Genomic DNA, 23,967 nt, shown 5'->3' on the forward strand with positions numbered 1-23,967 from the left:
CTTCCTCCTCGGGGGAGAGCACTTGGAGAGGAACCAGAAGACCCAGGAGGTTGCTGGGTGCTGCGACGGCAGGGGAGGGGAGATGGGAGCCCGAGGACAGATGAGCCCCCGGTCTGCTCCTTCTCATGTCCTGCGCTCCTTCTGCTCAGGGCAGCCACGCCATTCTGTGGCGCCGGCCGTGGCCCCAAAGCCACCAATCTCCAGGGCGCTTCCCTTTGAGGCCATCCCCCGCAGCAGCCCCAACGCCTGGGTCAACCTGTACCAGTTCTGGAGGACCAACAGCTTCCCAAACTTCCACCACATCATGCAGAAGAACTTCCAGAACCTGGGGCCCATCTACAGGTGAGTTCCAAACCCGCTCTCAGGCGGACACTCTTATGCAGAAGCAATCCAGACACGTCTTAGAGTTTTATTTAATCTAATTTAATCTATTCGGTTTATATACAGTGGTGCCTCGGGTTACAGACACTTCGGGTTACAGACTCTGCTAACCCAGAAATAGTACCTCGGGTTAAGAACTTTGCTTCAGAATGAGAACAGAAATCATGCAGCGGCAGCGGGAGGCCCCATTAGCTAAAGTGGTGCCTCAGGTTAAGAACAGTTTCAGGTTAAGAACGGACCTCCGGAACGAATTAAGTACTTAACCCGAGGTACCACTGTACATGTCCTTCATCAAGAGAGCTCAGGGCCATTGGCAAGATTAAAATGCAAGATAAAACCACAAATAAATAGTTAAACCAGAAGCAAGAAAACAATAACCTCGCATTTAGATCAAAGTGCCCTGTCATCTTAGTGCAGCAAATCCACGTTCTTAAAAGAACAAACCCCAGACTTTTTGCAGGGGGAAATGTGGGGAAGAACCACATTGGAAAGTGTGGGATGTGTGTGGGAAGATGCTTTCTGCTGGGGGTCAGGTGCATAAACGGCCCGTTTCCCTCTTTTTCCAGGAACCACGGCATATTGGTTGGACTCTGTCCGTGCCAAATCTTAGGGCTTTGGTCCCCAGAAAGTGTCTTGTGGATTTCAGCCCATTTCAGACTCCGGTCCCATAACAAAGGCTGTTTAAGGGCAGCAGTATTTGTGCAAATGAACCAATGCAAATTTTGAGGCAGAGTGTGGTAGGGAGCCGTTTAAACCTTGCATGTGCTTGCTTGGCCATGCATGGCTTGCGCTTGGAAGACCACAGCCCAGGGTCTCCGTCTGAGCCGCTGCTCAGCTCCTAGACCTGATTTCAGTGTCAGGCAGCATTAGACCACCGCCTTAGTGTGGGTTTGTGCGGCAATAGGTCACTCACACATTACCAGCCCAATGGAGGTGGATTTATACTCAATGGTCTTCCGCAGGGGATCTTGCTCTGTCAGTCGCTCCGTGATGCTTCTTCCAAAGAATAACACCCAACAGGCTTCCTTAAAAAACTACCTTGCAAGAAGGCTGCTAGAAGGATTGGAGGCTGGGCTTCCCTAGGGAGGCAATTTCACCAAGCCAAATAAATTAACCCCACGGCTGCCAAACGATGCAGACCCACCAGCTAGTACATTCTACAAGCCAGTTTTTAAAAAAACACCCTACTATCTGCATGTATGAATCAGCCCTCTGTTGAGGGCAGAGATTTCTGTTGAGGGCAGTGTGTGTGTGTGCATGTGTGTGTGTGTGTGTGTGAGAGAGAGAGAGAGAGAGAGAGATAAAGAGAGAGAGAGAGAGAGAGAGAGAGAGAGAGAGAACTTTTCTGTTTATTCTGCACTTTGAGATCTGCACTCTGGTTCTGGGATTTGGCAGGGGCAGTCTGGGGTGTGTGTGTGTCCATATCTCAAGGGCTTGACTCCATCCCACTTGGCAGGGAGACGCTGGGCACCTACGACTCCGTCCACCTGCTCCTGCCCCGCGATGCTGCCGTTCTGTTCCAGTCCGAGGGGATCTTCCCGCGCCGAATGGGCATCAATTCGTGGATCGCCCACCGCACGCTGCGGAACCACAAATGCGGAGTCTTCCTATTGTGAGTGAGGCCAGTAGGGAAGGGTGGGCTGCTGCTGCTGGACGTGGCGTCGGGAACTTTAGTGGCATGACTTCTGCGTTTCCCACACCCAGTGCCCCCCCCCGATGGTTGGGATGGCCTCATGCAGTGGCATAACTTCCCATTTATTTATTTATGGGACCGTGTGGGTACATAGTTCCTCTTCCTCTCCTCATTTAATCTCCACAACAACCTTTTTAGGCAGTGACTGATCAACGGCCACCCAGTGAGCTTCATAGACGAGTTGTGATTCGAACCCAGGTCTCTCCAGGACTAGCCCAACACTCTAACCCAGCCTTTCTCAAACTTGGGTGCCCAAATGTTATTGGCCTACAACTCCCATCATCCCTAGCTGCCAGGACTAGCGGTCAGGGATGATGGGAGCTGTAGTCTAACAACACCTGGGGACTCAAGTTTGATAAAAGGCTGCTCTAACCACTACACCGCACGGGGTCTCAGGAATGCTGGTTCTCATCCCTTGTCAGAATGACCTCAAAGCATTCTTAGCTCAGTTGATGGAGCATGAGACTCTTAATCTCAGAGTTGTGGATTTGAGTCTCGCTTTGGGTGGAAGAATTTCCCTTAAAACAAGGGAAACATTGACAGCTATTGTCAGAGCTGGCTCCGGGTCCCAGCTCACCAAGGACCAACGCTAGCCGGTAGTACAGTATCAAAGTCTTTATTGAAGAATAGTGTCCATTTACAAGTCTCAGCGTCCCAGCTCTACGTCTGAGCTTTAGACCGGCGAAGCTCTATCTGGATCTCCGCCCCCTGTGCACCAGCTTAACACCCTAATCTTACTCCACCTCTTCCTTCTCTCTCTCTTCCTCTGGGTCTTACTACCCCCCGGTGTCTCTTCCCTCCTGGACTCTTCTGACGCAGAGCTTGACCCCTCTGACTCCTCCCCCTCTCTTCGGCGGGCTTTAGGACCTGGCTCCCTACCCGGGCTGCTCACCTTGCCGCCCTCCTGTACATTTGAACTTGGCGCGCGCGCGCGTTTAACTTTCCTGATGACCGTTTCCTCGCTCCCTGACGAGGGTGTGGCCACTCCTGCCTCACGTTCTCCCTCTGCCTGCGCGCTCCCTGATCCCGATGCCTTGGACTCCTCCCCCCTACTGCACTCTGGGGGGGAAGCTGGTCCGGATTTCCAGCTGTTACTCTCTGAGTCCCCTCTGGCCCCTTCTTCCCGAGGTGTCCCCCTTGCCCTGACCATGGGGGCCCCTTTCTGTGAATCCTCCGAGTCACTGGAGAGACTCAGAGACCTCGGACTACTGTCGTCGCTGACATTTCCTTCAGACTCCTCCCCCTCGCTCTCCGTTTCCTGCCTCTCCTGCGACTCTTCTCCTGAACCCCTGACATCCATCCCCCCCTCGAAGCCCCCCCTTCCCCCCTCCCCTTCCTCCGGCGGGGGTGCTGGGTGCTCCGTCGTTGTGGGGGTGAATGGTGGATACAGTTCGTCCCCCGTGGCGTGCATCCAGTTAGAGAAATCCGGCTCGTCCTCCATGTCTTCGCCGACCTCGTTCTCTTCTGCTTCCATCTCCGTGCCGCCATGCTCAAACCCCACGTCCTCCCCCATCACGTCCATGTCCCTCTCCCCCTCGTTCCCCTCTGGGTCCGTTGCCTGCCAAGGGCCCCTCAGCCACCTCTCTTCACCTCGATTGTCCCACCAAAAGGAGCGGTCTGAGGCAAACCCCGAGGGCGAGCCCTCCGGTGAACGTGTTTCTAATGCTGGTTCTTCGTCCGAGGTGAATCCCTGGAACGTGCTGGTAGAAAGCGTGGGTGTGAAAAGCCAGTCGTCGAAATACTCGGCTGGCATGGGCCTGTGTGGGAACAAGGCATGAAACTCCTCTTTGAGGAGTGGCTCGTCCAGGGCATAGTCCGGCACCCAACTGTTGGCGCTGGCCGGGGTACCTTCCCTTGCGAGAAAATATTCTACTCCCTCTTCCCCCCATCTCGAGTCCAAAATCTCTGTGACCTGGTTGATGGGTTCCCTACTTGGCGACTCCCTCCTTGGGGGGATCTCCCTATACTGGTCTGGTGCCGTGCCCTGCGCCTGAAATCGGTGAGGTGCTTTGTAGGGCGTGAGCACCGACCTATGGAATACTGGGTGCATTCTGGATCCTTCCGGAAGTGTCAACCGGAAGGCCACCGGATTGATCTGTGCCTCAACCAGGTAAGGTCCTAGCTGCTTATGTCCGAGTTTCTTCTTAGCTAAGGATCTGGTCGGCACTGCGTGGGCCGCTAACCACACCCAGTCACCCACCTGTATGTCTTCCCCCACCCTTCTGTGCTTGTCAGCCTGCAGTTTGTATGCGTGCTTTGCAAGCTCTAACTGCCTCCTAAGCTGCTCGTGGACTTCCTGCAATTCCGCCGCCAAGACTTCCGCTGCCTGTGGCTCCCCCTCCCCTAGTCTCTCCAATCCCGGGAAGGTTCTGGGATGCCTCCCGTTGTTGGCGAAGAACGGCGTCACCCCTGTGGACACGTGCTTCGTGTTGTTGTAGGCGAACTCAGCGAGCGGCAGGTAGTCCACCCATGTCGTCGGCTGTTGATTTGCATAGCATCTCAGGTACTGCTGCATGATGGCGTTGACGCGCTCCGCTTGTCCGTTGGTCTGCGGGTGTCTCGCCGACGCTAGGTTGATCTTGACGTTCAGGAAACCCATCAGCTTCTGCCAGAAGCTCGAAATGAACTGGCGCCCCCTGTCGGACAAGATAGACCGTGGCAGTCCATGCACTCTGAAGACGTGGTCTATGAACAGTTTGGCAGTCTGTTCTGCCGTGGCCACCTTCGCGCACGGAATGAAGTGGGCCATTTTAGTGAACATGTCCACCACCACTAGCACTGCCGTTTTACCCCTTGAGCTGGGTAAATCCGTGACAAAGTCCAGTGCCACCCTCTCCCACGGTTCGCTCGGGGTCTGCAGCGGTTCGAGCAGTCCTGCCGGAGGTTTGTGTACTGACTTGGCCCTTTGGCAGGTGTCGCACCTCGAGACGTACTCCGCGACTTCCCCCCTCATCTTGGGCCACCAGAAATCTCTGGCAACGAGTTCCGCCGTCTTCTCTTTGCCGAAGTGCCCGGCGGTTGGCGCGTCGTGTAACTGTTGCAGCACTTTCGCACGGAGCTCATCTCCCGGTACATAGAGTGCTCCTCTGCGGATGAGCAATCCGTCTCGTATTTGGAACTCGTCGTTTTTCACCGTGCCCTTGCGCACCTCCTCCATCTTGGCTAGAGCGAAGGAGTCCTCCTGCAGTGCTCGACGGACCGCCTCTATGTCCACAGTTGCAGAAGCGCACGCCCAGGCTTTCTGGGCGAAAATGTGTTTGGCCGCTACTGGCGCCGCTTCTTCGAGGTATTGCGGCTTTCTGGACAGTGCATCTGCCATGATGTTGTTGTCGCCTGGGATGTATTCTATCCTGAAGTCGAAATCCGCAAAGAACTCCGCCCATCTGATGTGCCGCTGGTTCAGGAACCTTGCCGTGCGCCAGTACTCCAAGTTCTTATGATCCGTGCGAACCTGCACCGTGTGTTTGGCCCCGATGAGGAAGTGCCGCCACGCCTTGAATGCTGCATGAATGGCCAGCAACTCCCTGTCCCAGATGGTGTAGTTCTGCTCTGACTTGCTGAGCTTCCTGGAGTAGAAGGCACACGGGCGCCAGTCCCCCTGTGGGTCCTCCTGCAACAGTACGGCGCCCACGGCTCTGTCTGAGGCGTCCGTCTCAACCCTCAGCGGTTTGCCGGGATTCACATGCAGTAGCTGCCCTTCGGACGAGAAGAGACGCTTGAGGTTCTGGAAGGACTGCTCCGCTTGCTCCGTCCAGATGAACCTCTTCTTCTTTGAGCTGAGCGTGTCGGTAATGGCCGCTGTCTGCATCGCGAACCCCTTGATGAACTTGCGGTAAAAGTTGGCAAACCCCACAAACCTCTGGACCTCCTTCCGATTGCGCGGGCTCTTCCAATCCAACACCGCGCGAACCTTGGCGCTGTCCATGGCGAGCCCCTTGTCCGACAGCTTGTAGCCCAGGAAATCCACCTCCTTCCTGTCGAACTGGCACTTCTCCAGCTTGGCGTATAGCCGATGCTCCTGCAGTCGCTGCAGAACCTCCTTGACGTCCCCCTCGTGGGTCTCCTCAGATTCTGAGAATATCAGGATGTCGTCCAAGAAGCAGACGCATTTCTTGTAGAGAAGACCCGCCAGGACGTGATGCATGAACGCTTGAAAACAGTGGGCGCCATTTTGTAAACCGAAGGGCATAACTCTGTATTCATATGTGCCCAGGGGCGTGAACATGGCAGTCTTCCACTCGTCCCCCTCCCGTATGCGAATCAGGTTGTACGCCCCCCTCAGATCCAACTTTGTAAAAACGCGTCCTTTCCTCACCGTTGCAAGCAGGTCATCTATTTTGGGCATTGGAAAGGCTGTGGGCTTGGTCTTTGAATTTAAGAGCCTGAAATCCACTACAAGTCTTTTTTGGGGCGTGTCCTTTTTCTTCACAAAGAATACAGGACTGCCCCCCGCTGCCTTCGACTCCCGGATGAAACCGCGCTTCAAGTTGAGGTCTATGAACTCCTTGAGCTCCTGCAGCTCGTCTTCAGACATGGAATACAGTTTCCCGGCTGGCAGCGTCGCCCCTGGCAGGAGGTCAATCTGGCAGTCATAGGGCCTGTGGGGAGGCAGCTTGTCCGCTTCCTTCTCGCAGAAAACCTCCAAAAACGCTGCGTACTTGCGTGGCACTGCTTGCAGCGTGCTCAATTGTAGCTGCGTGTCTTCCCCTCCTTCTTCCGGGCTATGAAGAATGCAATGTTCCGCGCAATAGGAGGAACCGAAGGTCAGTTGGCGTTGGTACCACGCCAATGCTGGACTGTGCCTGTGCAGCCAACTCATGCCCAAGACTACCTGCGTGCCTGACAGTTTGGTGACGTTGAAGCTGATGACCTCTTGGTGGTTCCCAATCCGCATCACCATTGGTTGCGTTTGTTGCACCACCTGCCCCCCTAACAAGTCTCTGCCATCCACTGTGACAACCTTCAGGGGCAGTGTGGCTGGCAGCAGTGGTATATTGTGTTGCTGAATAAAATCCAGTCCTATAAAGTCGGCGTTGCTGCCAGAGTCAATGGTGATCGGCACTTCCAGAGTGCTTCCGTTGGGCAGTTGGAGAGACGCTGTAAGCTGCACCACTGGTTTGGGTGGGAGGGGGTCCGTGGGCTGCAAAATCTCTGGGGATTGTTTCATTGATTTGTCTGGCTGGACCCCAGTACCTCTTCCTCCAGCCAGACTCTGTCGTTTCCCTGCTGCGTTGCTTCTGTCACTGTTGCCGATGCTGCAGTATGCTTGTGGAGCCTCTGGGGACACTCTTTCGCCATGTGTTGAGCACTGTCGCAGATGTAGCACTTCCTGTTCCCTCTAGGAGGCTTCGGTTTGACTGCTCCCGGCGTGAGGGCTCTGGTAGCTGACTGAGCCCTGGCACCTCCGAGTTCCATCGGTTCCTCTCCCCCGCCCTGTGAGGGCGTGGACTGCGCACGCGCTGCTTCTTTGGGATAGAAGGGAGGTGCTCTGGCTGGTGCCCTTCCCCAACGTCCTTCTTCTCTGTTGTAAGGACGTTCCTCCAGATGCACCCCGATCTCCAGAGCCCTCTGGACCACTTCCTGGGTGCTCCTTGGCCTCTCCCCCCTTCCAATTTCAGCTTTTACTTCTGCATTCAAGCCCTCCCAAAAGAGATCTCTCACTGGCGCAGAAGCTTTGTCCCATCCCAGTGCATGAACCAGTCCGAAGAAACGCGTATGGTACTGACGCACGCTGGCTTTGCCTTGCTTAAGTCCATGTATGTCTCTCCTGGCAATATCAACGTCTATCTTTGATAAAAAACACGAGTCCATAGCTTTAATGAAAGCCTTCGCGTCTTGGAGCGCCGGATCATTGTCCCTCCATAAATTTCTCAGCCACGTTTTGGCTTCTCCATGCAAATGGGATAGGATAAACCCCACTTTCTCTCTTTCATCTCTAAAGTCTTTGTCAAGCAGATCCAGCGCAAACAACAGGTCTGCTCTAAAGTTGGGGTACTGCTGTAAACTCCCGTCAAAATGGGATACAAGGCTGCCTCCCCTCTTTCCCAATCCAATGCCCTCTGCTCTGGATCCAGGTGGCCCCTGTTTGGAAATCACGTCCAATCTTACTTGGAGATCCCGGTAGGCGCTACTCATTTCCTCCTCTCTTTTTCTGGATGCAATTACCTCCGTGCTGAGTCGTGTCACAGCTTCTTGTAGGGCTGATATCTGCTCTTCCGTCGTCATCTTGCCTGAGTTTTGTGAGCTGGAAGCACCCCTCCTCTGCCCTCGCTGCGTCAACTCACGTGGCGAGGTTCTTGGTGCCAAAACTTTAAAATTTGGAGATAGAGCTTACTGTCAGAGCTGGCTCCGGGTCCCAGCTCACCAAGGACCAACGCTAGCCGGTAGTACAGTATCAAAGTCTTTATTGAAGAATAGTGTCCATTTACAAGTCTCAGCGTCCCAGCTCTACGTCTGAGCTTTAGACCGGCGAAGCTCTATCTGGATCTCCGCCCCCTGTGCACCAGCTTAACACCCTAATCTTACTCCACCTCTTCCTTCTCTCTCTCTTCCTCTGGGTCTTACTACCCCCCGGTGTCTCTTCCCTCCTGGACTCTTCTGACGCAGAGCTTGACCCCTCTGACTCCTCCCCCTCTCTTCGGCGGGCTTTAGGACCTGGCTCCCTACCCGGGCTGCTCACCTTGCCGCCCTCCTGTACATTTGAACTTGGCGCGCGCGCGCGTTTAACTTTCCTGATGACCGTTTCCTCGCTCCCTGACGAGGGTGTGGCCACTCCTGCCTCACGTTCTCCCTCTGCCTGCGCGCTCCCTGATCCCGATGCCTTGGACTCCTCCCCCCTACTGCACTCTGGGGGGGAAGCTGGTCCGGATTTCCAGCTGTTACTCTCTGAGTCCCCTCTGGCCCCTTCTTCCCGAGGTGTCCCCCTTGCCCTGACCATGGGGGCCCCTTTCTGTGAATCCTCCGAGTCACTGGAGAGACTCAGAGACCTCGGACTACTGTCGTCGCTGACATTTCCTTCAGACTCCTCCCCCTCGCTCTCCGTTTCCTGCCTCTCCTGCGACTCTTCTCCTGAACCCCTGACAGCTATGATTGCAGAGGGTTGGACTAGATGACATTCGTGGTTGGTCCTTTCTGTGGTTTTGCGATTCTCCCAGTCCCTGCTGCCGCAACACACCAGAGCCAATATGGTTTTGAAAGTAGACCCGTCTGCCTCCTCTTGAATCTCAGCTCCTCTGGTTAAAAGTGGCCTCCACAGAACAACCCAAGAAATCAGTGCTCTTCTGGTGTTACTGGACAGCAGCAACCTTCATGGCTGACCACTGGCCATGCTGCCTGAGGCTGATGGGAGTTGGAGTCTAGAGGACCTCAGGTACCCTCCGAATATGTGGAGGCAACGCTGAGCTCCGAGGCAGGAATGGGAATGCAGGAGGAGCACAGAGCACTGCCTTCTACTAAGTCAGACCAGTGGCTGCACTGGTTGCATGGCGAGTTCTGCCCATCCCCAGTGGAAATAATGACACAATTATGAAGGTTAATGGGCTAAATCAGGCCACAACTTTATTGGTTACAGGTGATGAGTGGTGTTGGCTTAGGCATTGGTCCTAACTGACTATATCCCACTTCAGCCTGTCCGCTTGAAGTCCAGGAAGGGTTAACCACCAGTAGGGGGAGTCCTGCTGATGCACATCAACTAGGAACTCCCCTGGGGTCACCAATAGAGGGCGTGCCTTAGGCCCTCACCTACCCAGGCTTCAGACAAGCCATGCCCCCCGGAATCCTTTACCGGACTACCCTTCAATATGTGGGGCAGGTGATGGCGCTTCCTCCCCTCTTCCATCTACAGAGCAATACCAATGCCTAACCGCCAATACCAAGAAAGTTGTGACGATTTGCTACGAGGTAGGCGAAAACCAAGGGGCTGGTGCCAATTTGCCAAGTGGAAAAATTCCCACCAGGCCCCTCAACGCCGACCAACCCAGGTCCATAGAAAGGTCAAGGAACGAAAACCTTAAAGGGCAGGAGGGTGGGAAACAGGAACAGGTGGTATGCAGGAAAAGAGGGAGACCCCCGCGCATCCTGCCTTAAATAGGGCAGGCCACGCCCCCAGAGCCAGCTGATTGGCCGGCCAGGGGGTGATGCGGCCCGGAAATCCCCCCAATCGTGCAATCCCCACTTCCTCCATAGGGCGGAAGTGGCTTTGGCAGCAGCCAAATCCCAGGATTTCAGAGCAGGAGCCTCTCCCAGCCCTTCTTGGAGATGCGGTCAGGACTGGAACCTGGGACCTTCTGCATGCAAGGAAGATGCTCTGCCACTGAGTTGCCTCTGAGTGATGGGAGGGTGGCAATTGGGGTGCCAGGCCCAGGAGGGAAGGTGGGGCAAGCGAGGATCGGCGGTGGGTGATGGAGTCCCTGCACAGGAAGCCAAGCCAAGCACTCCAGACGCCGAGTCTCCTACCTCACCGTGGGGTCTTCTTCCCACGCAGGAACGGGGAGGACTGGCGCTCAGACCGGCTCATCCTCAACAAGGAGGTGATCAGCCCCGTGGGCACCCGGAAGTTCCTGCCCTTCCTCAACACGGTGGCCGAGGACTTTGCTGAGTCCATACATCGGCTCATCAGGAAGAATGCGCGGCGCTCGCTCACGGTTGACCTCTACCGCGACCTCTTCCGCTTCACCCTGGAAGGTACGGGCATTTTTTTGGGGGGGGGGGAGTTCTTCTCCCTCCTCTTCTTACTTGTGTAAGAATGCAAATACAGTGGTACCTCGGGTTACATACGCTTCAGGTTACAGACTCCGCTAACTCAGAAATAGTGCTTCAGGTTACGAAATTTGCTTCAGGATGAGAACAGAAATCATGCTCTGGTGGCAGCAGCAGGAGGCCCATTAGCTAAAGTGGTGCTTCAGGTTAAGAACAGTTTCAGATTAAGAACGGATCTCCGGAACGAATTAAGTACTTAACCCAAGGTACCTCTGTACCTATTTTAGCAGAGTTGAAAAATCTCCATCCACCTGCACCTTATCTCTAGAAGCCTGCACTGGCTCCCGGTGGAGTACAGGGTCAACTTTAAGGTGCTGGTTTTGACCTTTAGAGCCCTATGGAGCCTAGGACCCACGTACCTATGGGACCGCCTCTCCTGGTCTGCCCCACGGAGGACCTTAAGATCCACAAATGACAACACTTTGGAGGTCCCAAGTCACAAGGTGATTAGACTGGTCTCAACCAGGGCCAGGGCCTTTTCAGTACTGGCCCCGACTTGGTGGAGCACTGTCACAAGAGACCAGGGCCCTGAGGGATTTGACATCTTTCCGCAGGGCCTGCAAGACAGAGCTGTTCCACCTGGCCTTTGGTTTGGACTCAGTCTGACCCTTATGTTTTCCCTCTCCTTATGGTTTTGATCCATGGGCTACTTTTAAAATGAGGCTGCATTTTAAATTGCATTTTAACCTGTATTTTAAATTGTCGTCGTTCCCCCATTATGTTTTTATTGTAATTTTACTGGTGTTATCCTCCCTGAGCCTGGCTCTGGCTGGGGAGGGCGGGGTATAAATAAAAATTATTATTATTTTTTATTATTTAGGACTAGGTTGCATAACCTTCTAGAATAAATAGGATATCCAAGGATGCTCTAGGCAGATTTGGGTTACTTTTATCCCATTCAAGTTTTCCTCTTAACAAAGACTGTTTAGGTAAACAAGAAAAATATAAGCTTTACAGTTTACTCATTTTTAAAGTATTGCCAGGTTTCAATATATTCAGCGATGAAAATCAGGCAGCCAATAATCCTTAAAAGTTACAAAAATCTGTGGTCTGGTTCAACTAGTATTCACAAGTATTGCTGCATTTGGCAAATCCTGGCCTTCATGGCTCAAAGCCATTGAACGCCATCTCCGCCATGAATTTTCCCTGTCCTCTTTTAAAGCCATCCAGGTTGATGGCCATCAATGCCTCCTGTGGGAGAGAGTTCCGCAGGAATATTCCCCTGGAATATTGCCTAGGATTCGAAACTTTGTGGAGGAGGACCAAAATGGTCAAAGACCTGGAAACGAAGCCTTATGAGGAACGGCTAAGGGAGCTGGGCATGTTTAGCCTGGAGAAGAGGAGGTTAAGGGGTGATATGATAGCCATGTTCAAATATAGAAAAGGATGTCACCTAGAGGAGGGAGAAAGGTTGTTTTCTGCTGCTCCAGAGAAGCGGACACGGAGCAATGGATACAAACTACAAGAAAGAAGATTCCACCTGAACATTAGGAAGAACTTCCTGACAGTAAGAGCTGTTTGACAGTGGAATTTGCTGCCAAGGAGTGTGGTGGAGTCTCCTTCTTTGGACGTCTTTAAGCAGAGGCTTGACAACCATATGTCAGGAGTGCTCTGATGGTGTTTCCTGCTTGGCAGGGGGTTGGACTCGATGGCCCTTGTGGTCTCTTCCAACTCTATGATTCTGTGATTCTTCCTTCCTTCCTTCCTTTGGGCTGAGAGTGCATCTGGAAAGCCCCCCACTCCCTCCCCTGTGACCCCTAACCTCCAACCTTCCTCCAATCCCGGCAGCCAGCAGCTACGCCTTGTATGGCCAGCGCCTGGGCCTCCTGGACGAGAATCCCAACCCGGAGTCCCAGCACTTCATTGACACCGTGGAGACGATGCTGCGCACCACCTTGCCCCTCCTCTTCCTCCCGCCCGGGGTCATGCGCTGGGTGAACAACAAGCTCTGGCGAGATCACATGGAGGCCTGGGACGCCATCTTTAAGCACGGTGAGCCCCAGATCCCTCGTGGTGGGGAGAGGGGAGAGGACCATGGGGCAGTGGCAAAGGAGCGGCTGAGCTGCATGGCTTGGTTTGAGTGGGTGGCAGGGCAAGCAGCCCTCCCTTCACCTTTGAGCTGGAATTAAGCATGCAGGGAGTATGCGCTGTCTGGAGCAAGAATATGACACTGTCCTGGGCCTGCGTGAGTTGGCCTTAGATGGACCAGTCGAGGGCTGGCAGTGGGCATTGGACAAGGGACACGGTGGCAATGGAGACAGAGAGGCTAGTTGCAGAGGCTGTAGTTGCTGGAGATAACCAGAGTACAGTCATACCTCATGCTACGTTTGCTTCAGGTTGCGTGTTTTCAGGTTGTGTCTTGTGGCGACCCGGAAGTATCGGTTTTGCCACTCGCGCATGCGCAGACATGCAAAATGACATCGTGCGCATGCGCAGAAACGGCGAATCGCGACTTGCGTCTGCACAGACACGCAGATGTGGACTGCGTTCTTTTCAGGTCGCGAACGGGCCTCCAGAACGGATCCCGTTTGCAACCAGAGGTACCACTGTATGCACCAGCCTGGTAAGACAGTGCGCAGGCAGGTGGGGTCTCTGCCGGCATACCAGATGGAGCTGGTAGACAGCTGCCCTGGACGCAGTATTAACCTGCACCTCCACAGACAGCTGTGAGTCCAAGGTGACCCCCAGACTATACACCTGGTCCTTCAGGGGCACAGTTACCCCACTTAGTACCAGGAATCTAGCAGGAACAGTTTACTGGGCAGGGAGTTCCTGCCCTCCAAAGAAGCAGAAGGAGATAAGGAAATAATAATAATAATAATAATAATAATAATAATAATAATAATAATAATTTATTATTTCCCCAGCCACTCTGGGCAGCTTCCAACAAAACGTTAAAATACAATCATTCATCAGATATTAGAAGCTTCCCTAAACAGGGCTGCCTTCAGATGTCTTCTAAAAGTCTGGTAGTTGTTGTTCTCTTTGAAATCTGGTGGGAGAGCATTCCACAGGGTGGGCGCCACCACCAAGAAGGCCCTCTGCCTGGTTCCCTGTAACTTGGCTTCTCACAGCGAGGGAACCACCAGAAGGCCCTCGGAGCTGGACCTCAGTGTCTGGGCTGGACGATGGGGGTGGAGACGCTCCTTCAGGTATACTGGACCGAGGCCATTTAGGCTTTAAAGGTCAGCACCAACACTTTGAATTGTGCTCGGAAACGTACTGGGAGCCAATGTAGGTGTTTCAAGACCGGTGTTCTCGGCGGCCGCTCCCAGTCACTAGTCTAGCTGCCGCATTCTGGATTAGTTGTAGCTTCCGGGTGACCTTCAAAGGTAGCCCCACATAGAGTGCATTGCAGTAGTCCAAGCGGCATGCACCACTCTGGAGAGACAGTCCGTGGGCAAGGAGGGTCTCATCCTGTGTACCAGATGGAGCTGGTAGACAGCTGCCCTGGCTACAGAATTGACCTGCGCCTCCATGGACAGCTGTGAGTCCAAAATGACTCCCAGGCTACGCACCTGGTCCTTCAGGGACACAGTTGCCCCATTCAGGACCAAGCAGTGGAGGCCTGAAGCTTGATCTTGTTAGCTTCCCTTAACTTCTAGGAGATCCTGTACTGCCATCACCCTGGTGCCCATCTCTGGTGTGTGAGGAGGCTCCTCACTGGTTCTCTCTTGCTGGAAACCGGAACCATCTCATTCCTCATTTTGGTGCCCGTTCATCAACAGCCATGGCCTTGGAGCTCCTGGGGTCCCAATGTGTCCTTGGGTGACTTTGGGGGCCTGGGTTCAGTTTGTGCTCAGCCAAGCCCACTTGCCTGCTTCCCATCTTTCCTTCAGCTACTCCACAGAGTGGCGCTTCCTATCTGCTTCCTCCCTCCCCCCCCCCCCAGTCTCAGCGGTGCCCCTTTTGGAACCCACCATGGAGGAGCGTGGCTGGAGTCGGCCTGCCATTGTCTCTGGCGCCACCTGCTGTTGGGCTCCCTGCCTGCCACCCGTTCCTGGCCTGGATGTGGGCTTCTTTCTAAGGCTGAGAGTGGGGTGCTTCTCCCTGCGCCTGGACCTGATCCCCACCTCTCTCTCCTTGCTTCTGCAGCGGACAAGTGCATACAGAATATCTACCAGGAGTTTTGCCTGGGGCAGCCCCGCAAGTATTCCGGGATCATGGCCGAGCTGCTTCTGCAAGAGGAGATGTCTCTCGACTCCATCAAGGCCAACATGACGGAGCTCACGGCCGGCAGCGTGGACACGGTGGGTGCGCCCCACCCCATAAACAGATCAGGAACATGGGGTGGTGCTTGAGCTTAGTCTCGGCCACCGGCAGCAATGGGTCTCCTGGGTTTCAGATGGGACATATGGCCCAGCCTTAACTGGAGAGCCTGGGACCTCCTGCAAGGGGTCCTGCTTTGCTGGCTTACTCCCACCTGGCCAGCCCCCCACTGCCTGCTTCCAGCCACGGAAACGGTTGCTGTGGAAGGTGCCACAGACCACGTCACTGTTAGTCTGGAAAAGCAGAAGGCTGAGACTATTGAACTGGCTTCAGTGGGTTTTGTCAATGTGTCCTGATGATGATGATGATGATTTATATACCACCCTATACCCAGAAGTCTTAAGGCGGTGCACAGAAAAGACCAACATAAAAATGAATTATAGTATTATAATATATAAAACAGGTATGAGGAAGAAAATAATTTAATGTGGAGTGTATGAAGAATTGGAGATTCAATTGGAACAACATGGAAATTACATTACTGAAGAGATATTATGGCTTTATACATTGAAAGCTGCTCATCCCTACCAATAATAATAATAATAATAATGATAATGATAACAATGATAATGATAACGATAACGATAATGATGATGATGATAATAATAATAATAAATTTATACCGCCCCCCCATCTGGCTGGGTTTCCCCAGCCACTCTGGGCGGCTTCCAACAGAATATTAAAATACAATAGTCATGAAATACAATTACATGAAGGTGTTGAATAGTGACATTTCATGTGGTTTTCATTCCTCTTTTTGTAACAATGAGTGTAGCGGCGCCATTTACACTTTGGAAGGCCACAATCCTTATTATATATTCCTAGTTGTAACCTCCACGGAACACAATGGCCAGAACCGGATTATTTGCATGTTGTCTTGCTGAAACATGAAAGAGACTTCTGGACACACATGCCACCTACTCTTCCCTTTGTGCAAGACAACCAAGAAATTAGGAAGTTTTCCGTTAACTATGGTTTCCTATTATGCTAAAGTAGGGGTTGTCTTTGAAGACATTTCAGAAACAGCAGTGGGTTCAGAATCTGGCAACCAAATGGCTGACCAGACAGTCTGAATATGTAACACTAGTTCTAGCACAACTGCATGTTTGAGTTGTTTAATCGTTTAGTTGTGTCCGCCTCTTCGTGACCCCCTGGACCAGAGCACGCCAGGCCCTCCTGTCTTCCTCTGCCTCCCACAGTTTGGTCAAACTCATGTTTGTAGCTTCGAGAACACTGTCCCACCATCTCGTCCTCTGTCTTCCCCTTCTCCTTGTGCCCTCCATCTTTCCCAACATCAGGGCCTTTTCCAGGGAGTCTTCTCTTCTCCTGAGGTGGCCAAAGTCTTGGAGCCTCAGCTTCAGGATCTGTCCTTCTAGTGGGCTCTCAGGGCTGATTTCCTTGAGAATGGAGAGGTTTGATCTTCCTGCAGTCCATGGGACTCTCAAGAGTCTCCTCCACCACCAGAATTCAAAAGCATCAATTCTTTGGCGATAGAAACTGCCAATATTGCCATGCCTTTAGAACCGTGGTTCCCAACGTGGGTGGTAGTGCCCCCTGCTGGTGATTCCTGGGTTGGGGGTGCACTAAGAGGCAAGTGGGCAGCAGGGGCCACTGGAGGTGTAAATGACTATCTGAAAAGCTGGTGGATTAGCTGAATGCCAGCTGTGCTAGTGGTGAACAAGCACTCGCCCCCCCCATCACATGTTGGCAAGAGAGAGGTGAGGCCACATCAATCTAAGACACTCTCCCATTTTGCCAAGTCACCTGCATGGAGATGTCTTTGGGCCAGCAGGTAGAAGGCAAAGGTAAAGGACACCTGTATGGTTAAGTCCAGTAAAAGGCGACTCTGGGGTTGCAGCGCTCGTCTTGCTTTCAGGCTGAGGGAGCCGGCGTTTGTCCACAGACAGCTTTCCAGGTCATGTGGCCAGCAGGACTAAACCGCTTCTGGCACAACAGAACACGGTGATGGAAACCAGAGCTCATGGAAACGCCGTTTACCTTCCCGCTGCAGCTTTACCTATTTATCTACTTGCACTGGTGTGCTTTCGAACTGCTAGGTTGGCAGGAGCTGGGACAGAGCAATGGGAGCTCATTCTGTTGTGGGGATTCAAACCACAGACCTTCCGATCAGGAAGCCCAAGAGGCTCAGTGGTTTAGACTTTGTTGTTGTTTAGTCGTTTAGTCGTGTCCACCTCTTCATGAAACCACGGACCAGAGAACACGAGGCCCTCCTGTCTTCCACTGCCTCCCACAGTTTGGTCAAACTCATGTTCGTAGCTTCGAGAACACTGTCCCACCATCTCGTCCTCTGCTGTCCCCTTCTCCTTGTGCCCTCCATCTTTCCCAGCATCAGGGTCTTTTCCAGGGAGTCTTCTCTTCTCATGAGGTGGCCAAAGTCTTGGAGCCTCAGCTTCACGATCTGTCCTTCCAGTGAGCACTCAGGGCTGATTTCCTTCAGAATTGAGAGGTTTGATCTTTTTGCAGTCCATGGGACTCTCAAGAGTCTCCTCCAGCACCATAATTCAAAAGCGTCAATTCTTCGGTGATCAGCCTTCTTGATGGTCCAGCTCTCACTTCCATACATCACTACTGGGATAACCATAGCTTTAACTATACAGACCTTTGTTGGTAAGGTGATGTCTCTGCTTTTTAAGATGCTGTCTAGGTTTGTCATTGCTTTTCTCCCAAGAAGCAGGCATCTTTTAATTTTGTGGCTGCTGTCACCATCTGCAGTGATCATGGAGCCCAAGAATCTCTCACTGCCTCCACTTCCTCCCCTTCTATTTGCCAGGAGGTGATGGGCCCAGTGGCCATGATCTTCGTTTTTTTGATGTTGAGCTTCAGACCATATTTTGCGCTCTCCTCTTTCACCCTCATTAAAAGGTTCTTTAATTCCTCTTCACTTTCTGCCATCAAGGTTGTGTCATCTGCATATCTGAGGTTGTTGATATTTCTTCCGGCAATCTTAATTCCGGCTTGGGATTCATCCAGCCCAGCTTCCCCTTATTTGGGGTAGGGGGGAACACAGTCCAAGGAGGTTCTTCCTCCCTTGACTCCCTCCCTCTCTCCCTCCAGACAGCCATGCCCCTGCTCTTCACCCTCTTTGAGCTGGCCCGCAACCCACAAGTCCAGACAGCCCTTCGGGAAGAGGTCAAGGCTGCTGCGGTCTCATCCAGGGAGCTCTCCAAGGTGATGAATGACATGCCCTTGCTCAAGGGTGCAATCAAGGAGACACTGAGGTAAGGAGAGCAGGATGGGTGCCATGCCTGGCGAGGAAATGGGTCCCACAAGGTGGCTGGGGGGGGGGGCAGGGCAGATGAAAACCATGAGCTTGGGATTAGACTTGGAAGCTCATGGAAGAGAAATTAGCAATGAGCTGCATGAAGAATGGCTTTCCTGAAACAACTACTGGTGGTACTAATCTGGGATAGCTCAGTCGGTAGAACATGAGACTCTTAGCCCCAGGGTTGTGGGTTCAAGCCCCATGTTGGCCATAATATTCCTGCCTGAGACTGAGAATAAGGATGGATAATATTGAATTTGAAAAATAGCTGCAAATGCAAATTCTATGATGCTATTATTTTCTTCCTCCACTTTATTTGGGAAGCCACAACGACATCCTTCTCTTGCAGGCTCTACCCTGTGGGGATTACAGTGCAGCGCTACCCGATGAAGGACGTGGTGCTTCAGAACTACTGTGTGCCAGCTGGGGTGAGTGCAGACTCCCTTTGCCACCCCCAGCCCCCTTCCCATCAGCCAGGATCCCATGCCGATTCTTGTTGTTCTTGTCTGGAGCTCGCCCTGCACTCGAGTAGGACCCTGGCAGAGACACATGCCCACCTGGCATGTTCTCTCCCTCCTGGTCAATGGTTAAGGAGCTTCATTAGCGTTCTTCAGCCCAAACATCACAGTGACTGATGCCAACCGACACTGGCACACTTAGGGATCCACAGAATTGGCGCAGTTCACGTGACAGACATCAGCAACTCAGCATTTTGGCTAATCTACTTTATTTACATATAAACACACACGGAGCACTGCAACATGGCTCCCTCTCTCTCTAGCATCAGACAGCAAAGAGAGAAAGAACAAAGGACAATAGTCCCACTTCACGGAACACAGTAACACAAACATCCCGTCTCCATCACTTCCCACTCTGTGGAATGAAAACATACACCATCATGTGATAGACAACAATCCCATGACTGCAGACATGGGGAATGAATCTTCAACAGTTCTATCCCCCATCAGAGATATTGTGATCAAGGCTGCCTTGGCCCAGACCATTCCTCTCCTTGCAGAAGGACCATCGGTCAGTGGCGCCATTTCTGGCTTCTACCAACTAAAAGCAGATTTGGGTGGCAGAGTGATGGGAAAGACCCTTCTCTTGCCTGAGACCCTGACATAATAATAATAATAATAATAATAATAATAATAATAATAATTTATTATTTGTACCCCGCCCATCTGGCTGCGTTTCCCCAGCCACTCTGGGTGGCTTCCACAGAAACCAAAAATACAGTAAAACCACACATTAAAAACTTCCCTGAACAGGGCTGCCTTAAGATGTCTTCTGAATGTCAGGTAGTTGTTTATCACTTTGACATCTGATGGGAGGGCGTTCCACAGGGCGGGTGCCACTACCGAGAAGGCCCTCTGCCTGGTTCCCTGTAGCTTTGCTTCTTGCAATGAGGGAACCGCCAGAAGGCCCTCGGAGCTGGACCTCAGTGTCCGGGCAGAACGATGGGGGTGGAGACGCTCCTTCAGGTCTACTGGACCGAGGCCGTTTAGGGCTTTAAAGGTCAGCACCAACACTTTGAATTGTGCTCGGAAACGTACCGGGAGCCAAGGCATGTCCATGACTATGAGTTGGGCCAAACTTATTCAGGGACAGCCCCATGGAGGCCATGCTTTCAACGAAGTCCCAAGCGGCCCCTTGTAAGGTCGTGTCGGCATGGATGTTAAAATCCCCTAGGACAACCAAACTAGGTGTCTCCAGGAGAAAATCCGCCATGACCTGAAGCAGCTCGGACAGGGAATCCTTGGTGCAACGGGGAGGCCGGTACACCAAAAGGAATCCTGTACTGCCCCTATTGCCCAACTTCCAGAACATGCACTCGGAAAACTGGGTCTTCCCAATAGGACGCCTGGTGCAAACTAATGACTTCCTAAAAATCACTGCAACCCCCCCTCCCCGCCCACACGACCTGGGTTGCTGTGAGTAAGAGAAACCTGGTGGGCAAGCAGCGGCAAGGACAGGCCCATCTGCTTCCTCCAACCAGGTCTCTGTCTGTCACACATGCCAGGTCAAATCCTCCATCCACAGTCAGGTCGTGGACGGCAGTGGTTTTATTCATCATTGACCTGGCATTACACAGCAGCACCTTCAGGTCATGTGGGTTTCCCCTGTTGATTCCAGTATCCATCCGGTCAAGGCCAGACCCGGAGGCAGGGATAGTCCTCAAACAACGACTAAACCTGCCTCCTCGGTAATGACATGGTCTGGTCTTAGCGTAACTCTGCCTCCTGCCCATGATCACCGAGATCGGATGTCCCAGTGCTTCCCCCCCTATGGAACTTGTCCCAGCCATCGTGTTGGCTGGGGCCCCACTCCCAGGCAGCCCTGATCCCGCCCCTTAAAAACAAAACACAAACTATACAGAACTAATAAAACAACAAAAAACAAAAACAGAACAATTATACTAAAATTAATCCCCAACCAAATATCCATCCCACCCACCCACCCCCAACAAAGCAAAAAAGGGAAAAAAGAAATAAAAAATTAAAATCCCACCGACTGCTTGAGGACATTTTAGACACATTAACCACTTGTAACTGGGAAGCAATGGCAGAACAACTTCCCACACTTCCCCAAAAGTTTGTTCCAAATTAGGGCCTGGGCCACGCCCCCTGGGCCAGTCGGAAAAGGCCCTGGAAGGGAGCAGGCCCTGCAGTCCTCACCCAGCCGATGTTCCCAGTCAGAGTAGGCAAGAGAAGAGATGTGGAGCTGCGGCATGGAGAAAGGGGAAATATAAAAGTTTTCCTCCCTCTCTCCTAACTCTAGAACTCATGGGCATCCCATGGAGCTGAATGCTGGGAGATTCAGGACGGACAAACAAAAGTCCTTCTGACAGTGCATAGCTATCCTTATGGCACTTCCTTCCACAGGAGGTGGGAGTGGCCCCCATCCTGGATGGCTTTAAAAGAGGATTAGGCAAATTCATGGAGGAGAAGAGGGCTACTGATGGCCAACAGCCCTGATGGCTGTGCTCTGCTCCAACAGCCAGAGGCAGCCATGCTTCTGAATCGCAGTTGATGGGAACCGCAGGAGGGGAGAGGGCTGCTCTTGTGCTCGGATCCTGCTTGCACATTTCCCATAATGGGCATCTGGTTGGCCACTGTGAGAACAGGAGGCTGGGCTCAACGGGCCATTGGCCTGATCCTGCAGGCTCTTACGTTCTTAATGCCTGGTGCGTCCTTGCCTTCTTGGCTTTGCAATAGGATCTTTCAGCCTTATGTCTGCCTGGTGGATTGGGTGAGAAGAAGTCCTTTTGGCACACCCAGGCAGGCAATCCAGATGTCCCTGAGAATGCACAGGGCAGCAGGGCTCCAAAAGATGCTCCAAAAGGGGATGAGGCGAACCTGCCTCCTTCAGAAATCCTCCTTCTCTGAGCTACCTGTCTACCCCCCCAAACCTGGACCTAGCTGGTGGTGGTGGGAAGGGTGATCATCTCCCCAAGATGAAGTTTCATGTTCTTAGTCCTGGCAACTGGGTGAAGAATTAGGACAAAATGGTGCTGTCAGTTAAACCACAGAGCCAAGGGCTTGCTGATCAGAAGGTCGGCGGTTCGAATCGCCGTGACGGGGTGAGCTCCCGTTGCTCAGTCCCTTCTCCTGTCAACCTAGCAGTTCAAAACACGTCAAAGTGCAAGTAGATAAATAGGTACCGCTCCAGCAGGAAGGTAAATGGCGTTTCCGTGCGCTGCTCTGGTTCGCCAGAAGTGGCTTAGTCATGCTGGCCACATGACCTGGAAGCTGTACGCAGGCTCCCTCGGCCAATAAAGCAAGATGAGCGCTGCAACCCCAGAATTGGTCACTACTGGACCTAATGGTCAGGAGTTCCTTTACCAGATCTGTGTGGAGCTTTGATCAATGATGGGCTGGGGAAATGAGCACTTAACAGCCCGGAACAAACTTTTGTTGGAGGGACTGAAAGTCCATGGTGAACATACAAGCGCGCCACCACCTTTGGAAGCTCCAGAGCTTGATTTCAGCCCACCAAGGATGTTGCCCCGGAGCCACCACTCAAGACTGTGTTCCTTCCCTTGCAGACCTTGTGCCAGGTGGGGCTCTATGCCATGGGCCGGAGCCCGGAGGTCTTCAGGGACCCGGAGCGCTATGACCCCAGCCGCTGGACTGGCAAAGAGGACAACAGCTTCAAGGCGCTGGCCTTTGGCTTCGGGTCACGGCAGTGCATCGGGCGGCGCCTGGCGGAGGCAGAAATGACCCTCTTCCTCATGCATGTGAGTTGCGGGGTTGCAGGTCTGGGAGGTGGGAGCAATTCTCTGCCTGGTGTCTTGGGAGGCACCATAATGTGGGGGTGCACACATGACCCTTTGCGCAATGCCTTTGTACCCCTCTTCTTGGAGTCCAGGTGCATGGGTGTCACCCACAGTTACCCACAGGCCACTGGTCCCCTCTGAAATATTGTGTTTTGGGGTGGCTCCCCCAAAGCCGATTTCACTCTGACTTCAAAACTATTGCATGGCAAATCCCAGGTGCCCACGGTGGAACGGTTTCCTGGGGGTGGCACCCCATGCCTTACGTTGGCGGTGGCTTGGTGGGTATCATGGAGGAGCATCCCACTTCCCACCCACCCACTGCAACCGTATCTATGGCTACACAGAAGTAATCCCCACTAGATTCACTGGGGCTTACTCCTCGGCACGGACCCAGCTGTTTTGTGACTGGCGCCCACTGCGCTTGTTCAAAATGTACCCACGGGCTCAGAAAGGTTGGTGGTCAACAACCATACAAGAAATAAGTAAAATAACCAAGCAAGTATTAGAAATCACCCCAGAACTGGCATTACTAAACATCTTCCAAGACGATAATGCCCACTTACACCACAAAGAACTCATAACCCACCTACTTTCAGCAGCCAGAAACATCATAGCCAGACACTGGAGAGACCTGTCAGGAGTAAGCATGGACCAATGGTACCAAATAGTCTGGGAAACAGCCCTAATAGAAAAATTAACCAATAAACTGAAACTGTCACAGGGACAAACAGAAGAAGACGCCTTCACCCCAGTATGGCTCCCCTATATCACATACACAGCCCAACAGGACAATGACAATAATCCACCAACAGCATACAAATCAATATGGCTAACCTGATCCAAAACACCCACCCACCCCACTCTCACATGAAAACAAAGACCACCACAGCCAACCACAAATGAACAACCACACCCTGGGCCAACTCCAACCTCTCTCACCACCAAAGGAACACAAGTGAACAGCAAAGAACCTGCACAAGCAACGCTGAAACCAAACCCTACATATAGTAAGTAAAATAGAAACATCGCCATCCGACCCCCCATCTCCCCCCCCACCTCTTTCCCCCTTTTCTTCCTAATGTCTCAACAAATGAAACCGATTTGTAAAAATGTTACATGGGGGGGGGGGGGAAATACGAGACACTGCACACTTTTGTAAATCAAGAAAATCTTTAATAAAAATTAGAAAGGTTGGTGGTCCCTGTTTTCAGGCAATGGTGAGGAGGGAAAGGGGGTCCCTTGCCACCCATTCAAGGAACACCCACCCCGGCATACCTGCAGTCTCACACGGGTCGTGCTTCTTGT

At 52.6% G+C, this 23,967-nt stretch overlaps 1 protein-coding gene across 1 annotated transcript in view; it reads left to right on the forward strand.

The window, feature by feature from the left end:
• LOC310681347 (cytochrome P450 11B, mitochondrial-like) overlaps nucleotides 1-23,967 on the forward strand; it is a 25,659-nt gene continuing 1,692 nt past the window's right edge. The window contains exons 1-8 of the mRNA XM_083449065.1: nucleotides 1-342; nucleotides 1,838-1,993; nucleotides 10,557-10,756; nucleotides 12,620-12,823; nucleotides 14,927-15,081; nucleotides 18,176-18,339; nucleotides 18,733-18,811; nucleotides 22,432-22,623. Of these exons, the coding sequence (XP_083305191.1) occupies nucleotides 83-342; nucleotides 1,838-1,993; nucleotides 10,557-10,756; nucleotides 12,620-12,823; nucleotides 14,927-15,081; nucleotides 18,176-18,339; nucleotides 18,733-18,811; nucleotides 22,432-22,623 (1,410 nt within the window). The 5' untranslated portion in view covers nucleotides 1-82. The remainder of the gene's footprint in view (nucleotides 343-1,837; nucleotides 1,994-10,556; nucleotides 10,757-12,619; nucleotides 12,824-14,926; nucleotides 15,082-18,175; nucleotides 18,340-18,732; nucleotides 18,812-22,431; nucleotides 22,624-23,967) is intronic.

The sequence above is a fragment of the Podarcis tiliguerta genome (assembly GCF_965153285.1).
Source record: "Podarcis tiliguerta genome assembly, chromosome: 7".
In the NCBI taxonomy this organism is placed as follows: Eukaryota; Metazoa; Chordata; class Lepidosauria; order Squamata; family Lacertidae; genus Podarcis; species Podarcis tiliguerta.